At 58.7% G+C, this 18309-nt stretch overlaps 1 protein-coding gene across 1 annotated transcript in view; it reads right to left on the reverse strand.

Annotated features, from left to right (window-relative positions):
• ptpn18 (protein tyrosine phosphatase non-receptor type 18) overlaps positions 1-18309 on the reverse strand; it is a 391917-nt gene that overhangs the window by 76218 nt on the left and 297390 nt on the right. The window contains exons 12-13 of the mRNA XM_072487997.1: positions 8213-8289; positions 6294-6709 (exon numbers count right to left, since the gene is read on the reverse strand). Of these exons, the coding sequence (XP_072344098.1) occupies positions 6294-6709; positions 8213-8289 (493 nt within the window). The remainder of the gene's footprint in view (positions 1-6293; positions 6710-8212; positions 8290-18309) is intronic.

An 18309-nucleotide genomic window follows, 5' to 3' on the forward strand; every position in this document is an offset into this window, starting at 1 on the left:
CCCACTGCCCGCTCTCTCCCCATAGCCCTGTATCAATCCGCAAACTAATCTTACTGCCCCGCTGTCACCCTATCCCTGTATCAATCCGCAAACTAATCCCACTGCCCCGCTGTCTCCCCATAGCCCTGAATCAATCTGCAAACTAATCCCACTGCCCGCTCTCTCCCCATAGCCCTGTATCAATCCGCAAACTAATCTTACTGCCCCGCTGTCACCCTATCCCTGTATCAATCCGCAAACTAATCCCACTGCCCTGCTGTCTCCCCATAGACCTGAATCAATCCCAAAACTAATCCCACTGCCCCGCTGTCTCTCCATAGCCCTGTACCAATCCCCAGAATAATCTCACTGCCCCGCTGTTTCCCCATAGCCCTGTATCAATCCACAAACTAATCCCACTGCCCTGCTGTCTCTCCCCATAGCCCTGTATCAATCCGCAAACTAATCTCACTGCCCCGCTGTCTCTCCCCATAGCCCTGTATCAATCCGCAAACTAATTCGACTGCCCTGCTGTCTCCCCATAGCCCTGTATCAATCCCCAAACTAATCCCACTGCCCCGCTGTCTCTCCCCATAGCCCTGTATCAATCCGCAAACTAATCCCACTGCCCTGCTGTCTCGCCATAGCCCTGTATCAATCCCCAAACTAATCCCACTGCCCCGCTGTCTCTCCCCATAGCCCTGTATCAATCCGCAAACTAATCCCACTGCCCAGCTCTCTCCCCATTGCCCTGTATCAATCCCCAAACTAATCTCACTGCCCCGCTGTCTCCCGGTAGCCCTGTATCAATCCACAAACTAATCTCACTGCCCCGCTGTCTCCCCGTAGCCCTGTATCAATCCCCAAACTAATCTCACTGCCCCGCTCTCTCCCTGTAGCCCTGTATCAATCCGCAAACTAATCTCACTACCCCGCACTCTCCCCATATCCCTGTATCAATCCCAAACTAATCCCACTGCCCGCTCTCTCCCCATAGCCCTGTATCAATCCGCAAACTAATCCCACTGCCCACTCTCTCCCCATAGCCCTGTATCAATCCGCAAACTAATCCCACTGCCCGCTCTCTCCCCATAGCCCTGTATCAATCCGCAAACTAATCCCACATCCCCGCTCTCTCCCCATAGCCCTGTATCAATCCGGAAACTAATCCCACTGCCCACTCTCTCCCCATAGCCCTGTATCAATCCGCAAACTAATCTCACTGCACTGCTCTCTCCCATATCCCTGTATCAATCCCAAACTAATCCCACTGCCCCACTCTCTCCCCATAGCCCTGTATCAATCCCCAAACTATTCCGACTGCCCCGCTTTCTCCCCATAGCCCTGTATCAATCCCAAACTAATCCGACTGCCCTGCTCTCTCCCCATAGCCCTGTATCAATTCGCAAACTAATCCCACTGCCCGCTCTCTCCCCATAGCCCTGTATCAATTCGCAAACTAATCCCACTGCCCTGCTCTCTCCCCATAGCCCTGTATCAATCCGCAAACTAATCCCACTGCCCCGCTGTTTCCCCATAGCCCTGTATCAATCCACAAACTAATCCCACTGCCCCGCTGTCTCCCCATAGCCCTGTATCAATCCGCAAACTAATCCCACTGCCCCGCTGTTTCCCCATAGCCCTGTATCAATCCGCAAACTAATCCCACTGCCCACTCTCTCCCCATAGCCCTGTATCAATCCGCAAACTAATCTCACTGCACTGCTCTCTCCCATATCCCTGTATCAATCCCAAACTAATCCCACTGCCCCACTCTCTCCCCATAGCCCTGTATCAATCCCCAAATTATTCCGACTGCCCCGCTTTCTCCCCATAGCCCTGTATCAATCCCAAACTAATCCGACTGCCTTGCTGTCTCCCCATAGACCTGAATCAATCCCAAAACTAATCCCACTGCCCAGCTCTCTCCCCATAGCCCTGCATCAATCCCCAAACTAATCCCACTGCCCTGCTGTCTCCCCATAGCCCTGTATCAATCCGCAAACTAATCCCACTGCCCAGCTCTCTCCCCATAGCCCTGCATCAATCCCCAAACTAATCCCACTGCTCCGCTGTCTCCCCATAGCCCTGTATCAATCCGCAAACTAATCCCACTGCCCTGCTCTCTCCCCATAGCCCTGTATCAATCCACAAACTAATCTCACTGCCCGCTCTCTCCCCATAGCCCTGTATCAATCCCCAAACTAATCCCACTGCCCCGCTGTCTCCCCATAGCCCTGCATCAATCCGCAAACTAATCCCACTGCCCACTCTCTCCCCATAGCCCTGTATCAATCCGCAAACTAATCCCACGGCCCCGCTGTCTCCCCATAGCCCTGTATCAATCCGCAAACTAATCTCACTGCACTGCTCTCTCCCATATCCCTGTATCAATCCCAAACTAATCCCACTGCCCAGCTCTCTCCCCATAGCCCTGCATCAATCCGCAAACTAATCTCACTGCCCTGCTGTCTCCCCATAGCCCTGTATCAATCCGCAAACTAATCTTACTGCCCCGCTCCCTCCTCAGAGCCCTGTATCAATCCACAAACTAATCTCACTGCCCAGCTCTCTCCCCATAGCCCTGTATCCATCCCCAAACTAATCCCACTGCCCTGCTCTCTCCCCACAGCCCTGTATCAATCCGCAAACTAATCCCACTGCCCGCTCTCTCCCCATAGCCCTGTATCAATCCGCAAACTAATCCCACTGCCCCGCTGTCACCCTATCCCTGTATAAATCCGCAAACTAATCCCACTGCCCCGCTGTCTCCCCATATCCCTGTATCAATCCGCAAACTAATCCCACTGCCCGCTCTCTCCCCATAGCCCTGTATCAATCCACAAACTAATCCCACTGCCCCGCTGTCTCTCCATATCCCTGTATCAATCCGCAAACTAATCCCACTGCCCCGCTCTCTCCCCATAGCCCTGTATCAATCCGCAAACTAATCCCACTGCCCCGCTGTCACCCTATCCCTGTATCAATCCGCAAACTAATCCCACTGCCCCACTGTCTCCCCATAGCCCTGTATCAATCCCCAAACTAATCTCACTGCCCCGCTGTCACCCTATCCCTGTATCAATCCGCAAACTAATCCTACTGCCCGGGCCTCTCCCCATAGCCCTGTATTAATCCGCAAACTAATCTCACTGCCCTGCTCTCTCCCCATAGCCCTGAATCAATCCCGAAATGAATCCCACTGCCCAGCTCTCTCCCCATTGTTCTGTATCAATCTCAAACGAATCCCACTGCCCAGCTCTCTCCCCATTGCCCTGTATCAATACCCAGACTATTCTCACTGCCCTGCTCTCTCCCCATAGCCCTGTATCAATCCGCAAACTAATCCCACTGTCCCATTCGCTCCCCGTAGCCCTGTAGCAATCCCCAAAGTGGCTGCTTCCATGGCAACCATCGCAGATTCGACAGGCAGCAGGAGGAGCAAACGTGAAATGGTTAATTAAATGCGCACGTCAGAAATTGCTTCATGACTAAAATCACCCATCACGCAGTCCCTTTCTTGCCCCTTCATGGTTCTCAGCTCTACCCAGACAGATTCCACATTGTTGGAGCTGATATCCTTCCTTACTATTGTGTTAATCTCCTCTTTAGCCACCGCTGCCACCACACCGCTTCTTCCTTCTTGTCTGTCCTTCCTAAATACAGAATACCCCTGGCCAGGCAGTTCCCATCCCTGGTCACCCTGCAGCCACATTTCCGGAATCCTGACTATATCATCCCGGTTTACATCGATTTGCACGATTAAATCATCCAATTCATTATCAAAGCTCTGTGCGTTAAGGTACAAAATCTTTAAGCTTGTCTTTTTAACATTACTTGTCTTTCCCCCAATATTTTTCACCGAGGCCTTGTTTGATTCTGGCCCTTGTGTTTTCCCCGTCCTCAGACTCCTTGCATTGGTTCCCATCCACCTGTCATTTTAATTTGAACTATGCCAAGCTAGCAAATAATAATAATCTTTAGAAGTGTCGCAAGTAGGCTTACATTAACACTGCGCCTGTTCGGGTACACGGAGGGAGAATTCGGAAAGTCCAATTCACCGAACAAGCACGTCTTTCGGGACTTGTGGGAGGAAACCGGAGCACCCGGAGGAAACCCACGCAGAAACGGGGGAGAACGTGCAGACTCCGCACAGACAGTGACCCCATCGGGAATCGAACCCTGGGTCCCTGGCGCCGTGAAGCAACAGTGCTAAGCAGTGTGCTACCGCTGCTCCCCCTCAGACTTCAGTCCCGATCCTGCCCAGATGTAACTGTAGAAGCCAAGTATTTCAAATACAACTAGTATAGGTAAAAGATAGCTGTTTAAGCATAAATGTTGAGCCCCAGTTTTAAATACCCATTTATACAGCATAATTCACTTTTACTGAAGTCCGTTGTTCTGGCAAATGCATATTTTCAAAGACAGTGTGACATTAAAACAGCACAGTTGCAAGATAATTTGACACTGCTTGTGCTAATTGTCAAGGACAGGGACTGAATACACAGCAACATGAAGGCACCACTGTTCACAATGCAGATAACAGCTGGGTCAGAAAAGCTGATGTTGCACATTGAAGATGGACGGCTTGCCATCAAATCAAATGTGTTTGAGTCTAACCCAAACCAATTAGGATTATATTGGGGTGTGATTAGATGACTTAAGACAGATATGAAAGTGTATAACTGAAAAGTTTCCGCCCGCCATTTTAGTGTGCTGTCTTTGGGTGTGTTGTCTGTGGTGTATTGTCTTTGGGTGTGTGTTGAGGAGATGTCTTTGTGTTGTCTTTCTGTTAGTTTAGTCAGTTTTGTCCTTTATAGTCTCCATTTTTATTGTCTTTGGGGGTTCTGTCAGCCTAACAGTCTGTGTCAGTGATGTTAGTCCACTTTTGACTTTGAGTTTGAGTTTAGCTGAAGATTAGCTTTCTCTCTCTCTTCATGTTTCATTGCCAGACTTTGACCTTTTAAAAGTTACTTTCGAGCTGTCTGCCTAAGCAAAGAAAGATAATGTCTGTAATTCTCTGAAAGCTTCGAATTGTCTACGAATTGCCTTTTAAATGACTTTCAAATTGTCTACGAATTGCCTTTTAAATGACTTTCAAATTGTAATCAAGCGACTACAAATAAAACAATTCTTTTTGGCACCTGAGGAGTTTATACTGCAAATTTCTGCTGAGTTCCAGTATTCGCAAAGTGCTACTGATAACCGAATAGCAGAGATGATATAAATTCCTTCAACTATACACAGTCAAATAATACAAGGAATCGAACAACTTAACACAGTCTACAAATAGTATAAATCTTACAACTTGTCGTATTGCGCCAGGACTTGATTCATCAACTAAGCTTCCCCCAAACTTGGTGTAGTTCGACAGGTTAAGATCCCATAAATTAAAGTATCCTTTAGTAACCCGGCGGTTTGTACTGGTCCCACCTCCCCCAGAGCTGGTCCCAATGCCCCAGGAATCAGAAAACCCTCCCCCTCACCCCATCTCTTCAGCCACGATACATCCTGCTATTTCGAGTATGACCAGCACTGGTAGTAATCCTGAGATCACTACCTTTGGGGTTAGGCTTCTCAACTTTCTTCCCAACTCCCTATATTCTGCTTTCAAGACCTCATCCCGTTTTTTACCTATGTCGTTGGTCCCGATGTGCATCAGGACCACTGGCTGTTTGCCTCCGGAATGTCGTATAACCGCTCCGAGACATCCTTGACCCTAGCACCTGGAAGGCAGCATACCATCCTCGAGTCTCGTTTGAGGCCACAGAAATGCCCATCTATTCCCCTTATAATTGAATCCCGATAACTATTCCATTCCCACACTTTTTACACCCCCCCCCCCCCCCCCCGCCTCTTCAGCAGAACCAATCCTGGTGCCATGAATTTGGTTGAAGGGCATTTCCCCTCAGAGGCCATTCTTCCCCAGCTGTGGGTATATGGGTTTTGCAGGGGAATGACCACAGGAGATTGCGGCACTGCCTGCCTCGCTCTCTTGTCCTGCCTGGTGGTTACCCATTCCCTTTCTATCTATGGAGTGCTGAGCCTGTGGTGTGAACACCCCTCTATCCATGATATCCACGATCATTTCCGCTCCGTCTGTCCCCAGCTGTCTCTCCGGCTCCGAAACCCAGGCTTCCAGCATCGGGAGACACTTCCGGCACCCGTGCTGGCCCCGGGCACTGGAAATGTTCCCTGTTTCCCGCATTGAGCTGGAGTCTCCTACAACCATTCCGAGATCTCTGCAGTCCCCCAATTCCGGCCTCTCGAAGCGCCTGGTGATGTTTTAGTCGTGGTGCCGAGTGTCAGCTCACCTTTGCTGGTCGCTGGGGCTGCCGAGCCTCGCGAGTCCCGCCTGGGCTGTCCGAAATCGATGGTGGTGTACGGGATTGTTGCTTGGGAGCTGGCGCTGGATGCCTCCTTGGCCTTCGGCGAGCGGTCAGTGTGGGCGTAATGCGTCTGTGTGGGGGCAGGAGGGCGGGGTACCTCCTTGACTATCACCGTGGTGTACAGTGAAGTCTCGCGGACGGGTCTTTCTCCCTCTGCCAGATTCTCGTACTCACAGCCCGCCGACACCTGGGCGATGGGGGCAGAGGGCCTCTGTGTCCCAACCACTCCCCCGCCCGACTTTGGCCGTGCCACCACTGCATATGTGTCCCCGACTGGAGCCTCTTTTGGCATTGACTCCGTGGTTAGAAGCCTGGGGCTTATTGCTGGCGGGATGCAGCCGCTTCCATGGCAACCATCGCAGATTCGGCAGGCAGCAGGAAGGGGGGAAAAAAAAAATGGTTAATTAAATGCACGTGGCAGCAATCCTTCCAGGACTTGATTACCCATCGCGCAGTCCTGGGCCACTCGCACAGGGCAGGAAGATCCCAAACTTCATTACACCATTAAATACAGAGTAACGCACCCTCTGCACTGTCCCCATCAAACACTCCCAGGACAGGTACAGCACGGGGTTAGATACAGAGTAAAGCTCCCTCTACACTGTCCCCATCAAACACTCCCAGGACAGGTACAGCACGGGGTTAGATACAGAGTAAAGCTCCCTCTACACTGTCCCCATCAAACACTCCCAGGACAGGTACAGCATGGGGTTAGATACAGAGTAAAGCTCCCTCTACACTGTCCCCATCAAACACTCCCAGGACAGGTACAGCACGGGGTTAGATACAGAGTAAAGCTCCCTCTACACTGTCCCCATCAAACACTCCCAGGACAGGTACAGCACGGGGTTAGATACAGAGTGAAGCTCCCTTTGCACTGTCCCCATCAAACACTCCCAGGACAGGTACAGCACGGGGTTAGATACAGAGTAAAGCTCCCTCTACACTGTCCCCATTAAACACTCCCAGGACAGGTACAGCACGGGGTTAGATACAGAGTAAAGCTCCCTCTACACTGTCCCCATCAAACACTCCCAGGACAGGTACAGCACGGGGCTAGATACAGAGTAAAGCTCCCTCTACACTGTCCCCATCAAACACTCCCAGGACAGGTACAGCAAGGTGTTAAATAAAGAGTAAAGCTCACTCTACACTGTCCCCATCAAACACTCCCAGGACAGGTACAGCACGGGGTCAGATACAGAGTAAAGCTCCCTCTACACTGTCCCCATCAAACACTCCCAGGACAGGGACAGCACGGGGTTACATACAGAGTAAAGCTCCCTCTACAATGTCCCCATCAAACACTCCCAGGTCAGGGACAGCACGGGGTTAGATACAGAGTAAAGCTCCATCTACACTGTCCCCATCAAATACTCCCAGGACAAGGACAGCACGGGGTTAGATACAGAGTAATCTGCCTGTACACTGTCCCCATCGAACACTCCCAGGACAGGTACAGCACGGGGTTAGATACAGAGTAAAGCTCCCTCTACACTGTCCCCATCAAACACTCCCAGGACAGGGACAGCACGGGGTTAGATACAGAGTAAAGCTCTCTCTATACTGTCTCCATCAAACACTCCCAGGACAGGGACAGCACGGGGTTAGATACAGAGTAAAGCTCCCTCCACATTGTCCCCATCAAACACTCCCAGGACAGGTACAGCACGGGGTTAGATACAGAGTGAAGCTCCCTCTGCACTGTCCCCATCAAACACTCCCAGGACAGCTACAGCACGGGGTTAGATACTAGTAAAGCTCCCTCTACACTGTCCCCATCAAACACTCAAGCGTTTTCTCAAACTTCCCCTTCCCTCACTGACCATGAGCCATGGGCTTACCTGGGACGTTTGGTGGACTTTGGAGATCTTACCAGGGGTGGTTGTCTTAGGCCTGGCACCTCCGAGGGCCTCCGATCCTGTGGACAGATCAGAGGTTGAGGTGGTGATATTGGGTCATGGTGGGAGGGGCGGGTAGTGGAGGCGAGGGTGTTGCCAGAGAACTGACACAGTGAGAGGATTGAGGGGAGGATGGTGGGGGGTGTGGGGGGGTTTGCAGTGGAGGCGCAAGGTGCAGTGACGGAGCCAGAGAGAGTACGTGAACACAGCACCATTAACCCGAGACACCTCCTGAGGAAGTCATCGCCGGACTTGAAAACTCACACTTCCTCTTTACACTCGGTGAAGGAAGCCAGTGGGAGCCAGATCAGTGACGGATACTCTTAACCGTTACACCGCCAACAAACAACACACAGACCCGCCTGGGCTGCTCTACTGGCCAGGGCACCAGAGAGAACCCATTCCCCGCAGGCATCACCCATTCCTCCAATAGGAACCCTGGATTCTGTCACTCACACCTGAGGGGGCCGTTGGGAGATGATCCTCCTCAGAGCTGCCCCTCCGCCGGCACATCGCCTCCTCAGAGCTGCCTCTCCGCTGGCACAGCACCTCCTCAAAGCTGCCCCTCAGCTCGCACAGCGCCCCTCCGCTGGCACAGCGCCCCTCCGCTGGCACAGTGCCCCTCCGCTGGCACACCACCTCCTCAGAGCTGCCCCTCCGCTGGCACAGCGCCCCTCTGCTGGCACAGTGCCCCTCCGCTGGCACAGCGCCCCTCCACTGGCACAGCGCCCCTCCACTGGCACAGTGCCCCTCTGCTGGCACAGCGCCCTTCCGCTGGCACAGTGCCCCTCCGCTGGCACAGCGCCTCCTCAGAGCAGCCCCTCTGCTGGCACAGCGCCCCTCCGCTGGCACATCGCCTCCTCAGAGCTGCCCCTCCGCTGGCACAGTGCCCCTCCGCTGGCACAGCACCCCTCCACTGGCACAGCGCCCCTCTGCTGGCACAGCGCCCCACCGCTGGCACAGCGCCCCTCCGCTGGCACAGCGCCCCTCCGCTGGCACAGCGCCTCCTCAGAGCTGCCCCTCCGCTGGCACAGTGCCCCTCCACAGGCACAGCACCCCTCCGCTGGCACAGATCCCCTTTGCTGGCAGTGCCTCCTCAGAGCTGCCCCTCTGCTGGCACAGTGTCCCTCCGCTGGCACAGCACCCCTCGCTGGCACAGCGCCTCCTCAGAGCTGCCCCTCCACTGGCACAGCGCCCCTCCGCTGGCACATCGCTGCTCCGCTGGCACAGTGCCCCTCCGCTGGCACAGCACCCCTCCGCTGGCACAGCATCGCTCCTCAGAGCTGCCACTTCCTCAGCGCTGACCCACAGATCACCGAGGGAAAGGGGAGGCTGAGGGAGTGTAAGCAGGAGAGACCGAGGAGACTGAGGGAGAGAGGGCAGAGCGAGCGAGAGGAGGGGTTGGAGACAGCGGGCCGGAAGGAGGCAGGGGGTGGCGAAAGAGTGGGGATTAGCGAGACCGGGGGGGGGGGGGGGGGGAGACTTGAGGGCGGGGGAAGGGTGCGAGGGGACACACCAGAACCGCTCAAGGAGAGAGCGAGATCAAGAGTGAGAGGGAGCGAGAAGATAACATAGAGGGAGCAAGAGAGAGAAGAGCGAGAGGGGGAACGAGAGGGGGAGCGAGAGGGGCACCAAGAGAAGGACGGGGACAAAGAGAGAGGGGGGAAAGAGACCGATAGGGGGACAGGGGGAGAGAGAGAGAGAGGGGGGGGGGCAGGGGGAGAGACCGAGAGGGGGACAGGGGGAGAGACCAAGAAGGGTACAGGAGGAGAGAGACCAAGAGTGAGACAGGAGGAAGAGAGACCGAGAGGGGGACAGGGGGAGAGAGACCAAGAGGGTGACAGGGGGAGAGAGACCAAGAGGGGGACAGGGGGAGAGAGACCGAGAGGGGGAGAGAGACCAAGAGGGGGACAGGGGGAGAGAGTCCGAGAGGGAGAAAGGGGGAGAGAGACCGAGAGGGCGACAGGGGGAGAGAGACCGAGAGGGGGACAGGGGGAGAGAGACTGAGAGGGAGACAGGAGGAGAGAGGCCGAGAGGGGGACGGGGAGAGAGACCGAGAGGGAGAAAGGGGGAGAGAGACCGAGAGGGAGACAGCGGGAGAGAGACCGAGAGGGACAGGAGGAGAGAGACCGAGGGGGAGACAGGGGGAGATAGACCGAGAGGGGGACAGGGTGAAAGAGACCGAGAGGGGAGACAGGGGGAGAGAGACCAATAGAGAGACAGGAGGAGAGAGACCGAGAGGTGGACAGGGGGAGAGAGACCGAGAGGGAGACAGGGGGAGAGAGACCGATAGAGAGACAGGAGGAGAGAGACCGAGAGGTGGGCAGGGGGAGCGAGACCGAGATGGGGAAAGGGGGAGAGTAACCGAGAGAGAGACAGCGGGAGAGAGACCGAGAGGGACAGGAGGAGAGAGACCGAGGGGGAGACAGGGGGAGATAGACCGAGAGGGGGACAGGGTGAAAGAGACCGAGAGGGGAGACAGGGGGAGAGAGACCAATAGAGAGACAGGAGGAGAGAGACCGAGAGGTGGACAGGGGGAGAGAGACCGAGAGGCAGACAGGGGGAAAGAGACCGATAGAGAGACAGGAGGAGAGAGACCGAGAGGTGGGCAGGGGGAGCGAGACCGAGATGGGGAAAGGGGAAGAGTAACCGAGAGAGAGACAGGGGGATACAGGCCGAGATGGGGACAGGGGGAGAGAGACCGAGAGGGAGACAGGGGGAGGGACCCAGAGGGGGACAGGGGGAGAGAACACGAGATGGGGACAGGGGGAAGAGAGACCGAGAGGGAGACAGGGGGAGAGAGACCGAGAGGGGGACAGGGGGAGAGAGACGGAGAGGGGGACAGGGGGAGAGAGACCGAGAGGGGGACAGGGGGAGAGAGACCGAGAGGGAGACAGGGAGAGAGGGACCGAGAGGGAGACAGGGGGAGAGAGACCAGGAGGGGGACATGGGGGGAGAGAGACCGAGAGGGAGACAGGGAGAGAGAGACCGAGAGGGGAGACAGGGGGAGAGAGACCGAGAGGGAGACGGGGGAGAGAGACCGAGAGGGGGTCAGGAGGAGAGAGACCGAGAGGGAGACAGGGAGAGAGGGACCAAGAGGGAGACAGGGAGAGAGGGACCAAGAGGGGAGACAGGGGGAGAGAGACCGAGAAGGAGACGGGGGAGAGAGACCGAGAGGAGGACAGGGGGAGAGAGACCGAGAGGGGAGACAGGGAGAGAGAGACTGTTAGAGAGACAGGAGGAGAGAGACCGAGAGGTGGACAGGGGGGAGAGACCGAGGGGGACAAGGGGAGAGAGATCGAGAGGGAGACGGGGGAGAGAGACCGAGAGGGGGACAGGGGGAGAGACCGAGAGGGAGACAGGGGGAAACAGACCGCGAGGGAGACAGGGGGAAAGAGACCAAGAGGTGGACATGGGGAGAGATCGAGAGGGGGACAGGGCGAGAGAGAGAGTGGAGGACTGGGGGAGAGAGACCAAGAGGGAGACAGCGGGAGAGAGACCGAGAGGGCGACGGGGGCGAGAGACCGAGAGGGCGACGGGGGGCGAGAGATCGAGAGGTGGACAGGGGGAGAGAGACCGAGAGGGAGGCAGGGGGAGAGAGACCAATAGAGAGACAGGAGGAGAGAGACCGAGAGGTGGACAGGGGGAGAGAGACCGAGAGGCAGACAGGGGGAAAGAGACCGATAGAGAGACAGGAGGAGAGAGACCGAGAGGTGGGCAGGGGGAGCGAGACCGAGATGGGGAAAGGGGAAGAGTAACCGAGAGAGAGACAGGGGGATACAGGCCGAGATGGGGACAGGGGGAGAGAGACCGAGAGGGAGACAGGGGGAGGGACCCAGAGGGGGACAGGGGGAGAGAACACGAGATGGGGACAGGGGGAAGAGAGACCGAGAGGGAGACAGGGGGAGAGAGACCGAGAGGGGGACAGGGGGAGAGAGACGGAGAGGGGGACAGGGGGAGAGAGACCGAGAGGGGGACAGGGGGAGAGAGACCGAGAGGGAGACAGGGAGAGAGGGACCGAGAGGGAGACAGGGGGAGAGAGACCAGGAGGGGGACATGGGGGGAGAGAGACCGAGAGGGAGACAGGGAGAGAGAGACCGAGAGGGGAGACAGGGGGAGAGAGACCGAGAGGGAGACGGGGGAGAGAGACCGAGAGGGGGTCAGGAGGAGAGAGACCGAGAGGGAGACAGGGAGAGAGGGACCAAGAGGGAGACAGGGAGAGAGGGACCAAGAGGGGAGACAGGGGGAGAGAGACCGAGAAGGAGACGGGGGAGAGAGACCGAGAGGAGGACAGGGGGAGAGAGACCGAGAGGGGAGACAGGGGGAGAGAGACTGTTAGAGAGACAGGAGGAGAGAGACCGAGAGGTGGACAGGGGGGAGAGACCGAGGGGGACAAGGGGAGAGAGATCGAGAGGGAGACGGGGGAGAGAGACCGAGAGGGGGACAGGGGGAGAGACCGAGAGGGAGACAGGGGGGAAACAGACCGCGAGGGAGACAGGGGGAAAGAGACCAAGAGGTGGACATGGGGAAAGATCGAGAGGGGGACAGGGCGAGAGAGAGAGTGGAGGACTGGGGGAGAGAGACCAAGAGGGAGACAGCGGGAGAGAGACCGAGAGGGCGACGGGGGGCGAGAGACCGAGAGGGCGACGGGGGGCGAGAGATCGAGAGGTGGACAGGGGGAGAGAGACCGAGAGGGAGGCAGGGGGAGAGAGACCGAGTGGGAGACAGCGGGAGAGAGACCGAGAGGGCGACGGGGGGAGAGAGACCGAGAGGGAGACATGGGGAGAGAGACCGAGAGGGGGACAGGGGGAGAGAGAACGAGACTGGGACAGGGGGAGAGAGACCGTGACTGGGACAGGCGGAGAGAGACCAAGGGGGGGTACAGAAGGAGAGAGACCGAGAGGGAGACAGGGGGAGGGAGAACGTGACTGGGACAGGGGGAGAGAGACCGAGACTGGGACAGGGGGAGAGAGACTGAGAGGGAGACAGGAGGAGAGGGAGAGAGAGAGAGAGAGGGAGAGAGTGAGAGAGAGAGCGAGAGAGAGGCCTAGAGGAGGATAGGGTGAGAGAGACAGAGAGGGGCACATGGGGAGAGAGACCGAGAGGGGGATAGAAGGAGAGAGACCGAGAGGGGTACAGGGGGAGAGATACCGAGAGGATGACAGGGGGAGAGAGGCCGAGAGGGTGACAGGGGGAGAGAGGCTGAGAGGGGGCAGGGGGAGAGAGACCGAGAGGGGGAGAGAGACCGAGAGATCGAGAGGGGGATAGGGGAGAGAAACTGAGAGGGAAGTGGGGAGAGAGACCGAGAGGGGGAAAGGGGAGAGAGATCGAGAGGGGAACAGGGGGAGAGTGACAGAGACGGGGGAGAGAGACAGAGATGGGGGTCAGGGGCATAGAGTCCGAGAGGGAGACAGGGGGAGAGATACCGAGAGGGAGACAGGGGGAGCGAGACCGGGATGGGGACAGGGGGAGAGAGATCGAGGGGGAGACAAGGGGAGAGAGACCGAGATGGGGACAGGGGGAGAGAGACCAAGAGGGAGACAGGGGGAGAGAGACCGAGATGGGGACAGGGTGAGAGAGAACGAGATGGGAACAGGGGGAGAGAGACCGAGAGGGGGATGGGGGAGAGAGACCGAGAGGGACAGGGGGGGAGAAACCGAGAGGGGGACAGGGGGAGAGAGACCGAGAGGGAGACAGGAGGAGAGAGACCGAGAGGGGGATGGGGAGAGAGACCGAGGGGGACAGCGGGAGAGAGACGGAGAGGGAGATGGGGGAGAGTGACCGAGAGGGGGACAGGGAGTGAGAGACCGAGAGGGAGACAGGGGGAGAGAGACCGAGAGGGGAACGGGAGAGAGAGACCGAGAGGGAGACAGGGGGAGAGAGACCGATAGAGAGACAGGAGGAGAGAGACCGAGAGGGGGACAGAGGGAGAGGGAACGAGAGGGGGACAGGGGGAGAGGGAACGAGAGGGGGACAGGAGCAGAGAGAGCGAGAGGGGGAAAGGAGAGAGGCCGAGTGGTGGACAGGGGGAGAGAGACCGAGAGGGGGACGGGGGAGAGAGACCGAGAGGGGGACAGGGGCAGAGGGAACGAGAGGGGGACAGGAGGAGAGAGAGCGAGAGGGGGAACAGGAGGAGAGAGACCGAGAGGTGGACAGGGGGAGAGAGACCGAGAGGGGGACAGGGGGAGAGAGACCGAGAGGGGGACAGGGGGAGAGAGACCGAGAGGGGGACAGGGGGAGAGAGAGACCGAGAGGGAGACAGGGGGAGAGAGACCGAGAGGGGGAGAGAGACCGAGAGGGGAACGGGGGGAGAGAGACCGAGAGGGAGACAGGGGGAGAGAGACCGAGAGGGAGACAGCGGGAGAGAGACCGAGAGGGGGACAGGGGGAGAGAGACCAAGAGGGGGACAGGGGGGTAGAGAGACCGAGAGGGAGACAGGGGGAGAGAGACCGAGAGGGGGACAGGGGGAGAGAGACCGAGAGGGGAACGGGAGAGAGAGACCGAGAGGGAGACAGGGGGAGAGAGACCGAGAGGGGGACAGGGGGAGAGAGACCGAGAGGGGGACATGGGGAGAGAGACCGAGAGGGAGACAGGGGGAGAGGGACCGAGAGGGAGACAGGGGGAGAGGGACCGAGAGGGGAGACAGGGTGAGAGAGACAGAGAGCGAGACGGGAGAGAGAGACCGAGAGGAGGACAGGGGGAGAGAGACTGATAGGGGAGACAGGGGGAGAGAGACCGAGAGGGGAGACAGGGGGGTGAGAGACCGATAGAGAGACAGGAGGAGAGAGACCGAGAGGTGGACAGGGGGAGAGAGACCGAGAGGGAGACAGGGGGAGAGAGGCCGAGAGGGACAGGGGGAGAGAGACTGAGGGGGGACAGGGGGAGAGAGACCGAGAGGGAGACAGGGGGAGAGAGACCGAGAGGTGGACAGGGGGAGAGAGACCGAGAGGGGGACAGGGGGAGAGAGACCGAGAGGGGGACAGTGGGAGAGAGACAGAGAGGGGGACAGGGAGAGAGACCGACAGGGGGACAGGGAGAGAGACCGACAGGGGGACAGGGAGAGAGAGACCGAGAGGGAGACAGGGGGAGAGAGACCGAGAGAGGGACGGGGGAGAGAGACCGAGAGGAGGACAGGGGGAGAGAGACCAAGAGGGGGACAGGGGGAGAGAGACCGAGAGGGAGAAAGGGGGAGAGAGACCGAGAGGGAGAAAGGGGGCGAGCGACCGAGAGGGGAACAGGAGGAGAGAGACCGACCGAGAGGGGGACAGGAGGAGAGAGACCGAGAGTGAGACAGGGGGAGAGGGAGAGAGGGCGACAGGGGGAGAGGGATCGAGAGGAGGGAAGGGGGAGAGAGACAGAGAGGGAGACGGGGGAGAGAGACCGAGAGGGGGACAGGAGAGAGACCGAGAGGGGGACAGGAGAAGAGAGACCGAGAGGTGGACATTGGGAGAGAGACCGAGAGGTGGACAGGGGGAGAGAGATTGAGGGGGGGGGACAGGGGGAGTGAGACCGAGAGGGGGATAGGGGGAGAGAGACCGAGAGGGGGACGGGGGAGAGAGACCGAGAGGGGGACGGGGGAGAGAGACCGAGAGGGAGACAACGGGAGCGAGATCGAGAGGGAGACAGGGAGACAGAGACCGAGAGGGGGACAGGGGAGAGAGACCAAGAGGGGGACGGGGGGAGAGAGACCAAGAGGGGGACGGGGGAGTGAGACCGAGAGGGGGACAGGGGGAGAGAGACCGAGAGGGAGACAGGAGGAGAGAGACCGAGAGGGGGACAGGGGGAGAGAGACCGAGAGGGGGACAGGAGAGAGACCGAGAGGGGGACAGGGGAGAGAGACCGAAGGGTGGACAGGGGGAGCGAGACCGAGAGGGAGACAGGGGGAGAGAGACCGAGAGGGGGATATGGGGAGAGAGACCGAGAGGGAGACAGCGGGAGAGAGACCGAGAGGGACAGGAGGAGAGAGACCGAGGGGGAGACAGGGGGAGATAGACCGAGAGGGGGACAGGTTGAGAGAGACCGAGAGGGGAGACAGGGGGAGAGAGACCAATAGAGAGACAGGAGGAGAGAGACCGAGAGGTGGACAGGGGGAGAGAGACCGAGAGGGAGACAGGGGGAGAGAGACCGATAGAGAGACAGGAGGAGAGAGACCGAGAGGTGGGCAGGGGGAGCAAGACCGAGATGGGGACAGGGGGAGAGAAACCGAGAGGGAGACAGGGGGAGACAGGCCGAGATGGGGACAGGGGGAGAGAGACCGAGAGGGAGACAGGGGGAGAGACCGAGAGGGAGACAGGGGGAGACAGGCCGAGATGGGGACAGGGGGAGAGAGACCGAGAGGGAGACAGGGGGAGGTACCGTGAGGGGGACAGGGGGAGAGAACCCGAGATGGGGACAGGAGGAGAGAGACCGAGGGGGAGACAGGGGGAGATAGTCCGAGAGGGGGACCGGTGGAGAGGGACCGAGAGGGAGACAGGGGGAGAGAGACCGATAGAGAGACAGGAGGAGAGAGACCGAGAGGGGGACAGGGGGAGAGGGAACGAGAGGGGGACAGGGGGAGAGGGAACGAGAGGGGGAACAGGAGCAGAGAGAGCAAGAGGGGGAAAGGAGAGAGACCGAGTGGTGGACAGGGGGAGAGAGACCGAGAGGGGAGACAGGGGGAGAGAGAACGAGAGGGGAGACAGGGGGAGAGAGACCGAGAGGGAGACAGGGGGAGGTACCGTGAGGGGGACAGGGGGAGAGAACCCGAGATGGGGACAGGGGGAGAGAGACCGAGAGGGAGACAGGGGGAGGGAGACCGAGAGAGGGACAGGCGGAGAGAGACCGAGAGGGAGACGGGAGAGGGACCGAGAGGGGGACGGGGGAGAGAGACCGAGAGGGAGTCGGGGGAGAGAGACCGAGAGGGGGACAGGATAGAGACCGAGAGGGGGACAGGGGGAGAGATACCGAGAGGTGGACAGGGGGAGAGAGATTGAGGGGGGGGGACAGGGGGAGTGAGACCGAGAGGGGGATAGGGGAGAGAGACCGAGAGGGGGACGGGGGAGAGAGACCGAGAGGGGGACGGGGGAGAGAGACCGAGAGGGAGACAAGGGGAGCGAGATCGAGAGGGAGACAGGGGGACAGAGACCGAGAGGGGGACAGGGGGAGAGAGACCAAGAGGGGGACGGGGGGAGAGAGACCGAGAGGGGGACGGGGGAGTGAGACCGAGAGGGGGACAGGGGGAGAGAGACCGAGAGGGAGACAGGAGGAGAGAGACCGAGAGGGGGACAGGGGGAGTGAGACCGAGAGGGGGACAGGGGGAGAGAGACCGAGAGGGGGACAGGAGAGAGACCGAGAGGGGGACAGGGGGAGCGAGACCGAGGGGTGGACAGGGGGAGCGAGACCGAGAGGGAGACAGCGGGAGAGAGACCGAGAGGGACAGGAGGAGAGAGACCGAGGGGGAGACAGGGGGAGATAGACCGAGAGGGGGACAGGGTGAGAGAGACCGAGAGGGGAGACAGGGGGAGAGAGACCAATAGAGAGACAGGACGAGAGAGAACGAGAGGTGGACAGGGGGAGAGAGACCGAGAGGGAGACAGGGGGAGAGAGACCGATAGAGAGACAGGAGGAGAGAGACCGAGAGGTGGGCAGGGGGAGCAAGACCGAGATGGGGACAGGGGGAGAGAAACCGAGAGGGAGACAGGGGGAGACAGGCCGAGATGGGGACAGGGGGAGAGAGACCGAGAGGGAGACAGGGGGAGGTACCGTGAGGGGGACAGGGGGAGAGAACCCGAGATGGGGACAGGGGGAGAGAGACCGAGAGGGAGACAGGGGGAGGGAGACTGAGAGAGGGACAGGGGGGAGAGAGACCGAGAGGGAGACGGGAGAGAGACCGAGAGGGGGACGGGGGAGAGAGACCGAGAGGGAGTCGGGGGAGAGAGACCGAGAGGGGGACAGGATAGCGACCGAGAGGGGGACAGGGGGAGAGATACCGAGAGGTGGACAGGGGGAGAGAGATTGAGGGGGGGGACAGGGGGAGTGAGACCGAGAGGGGGATAGGGGGA

The sequence above is a fragment of the Scyliorhinus torazame genome, chromosome 22 (assembly GCF_047496885.1).
Source record: "Scyliorhinus torazame isolate Kashiwa2021f chromosome 22, sScyTor2.1, whole genome shotgun sequence".
Taxonomy (NCBI): domain Eukaryota; kingdom Metazoa; phylum Chordata; class Chondrichthyes; order Carcharhiniformes; family Scyliorhinidae; genus Scyliorhinus; species Scyliorhinus torazame.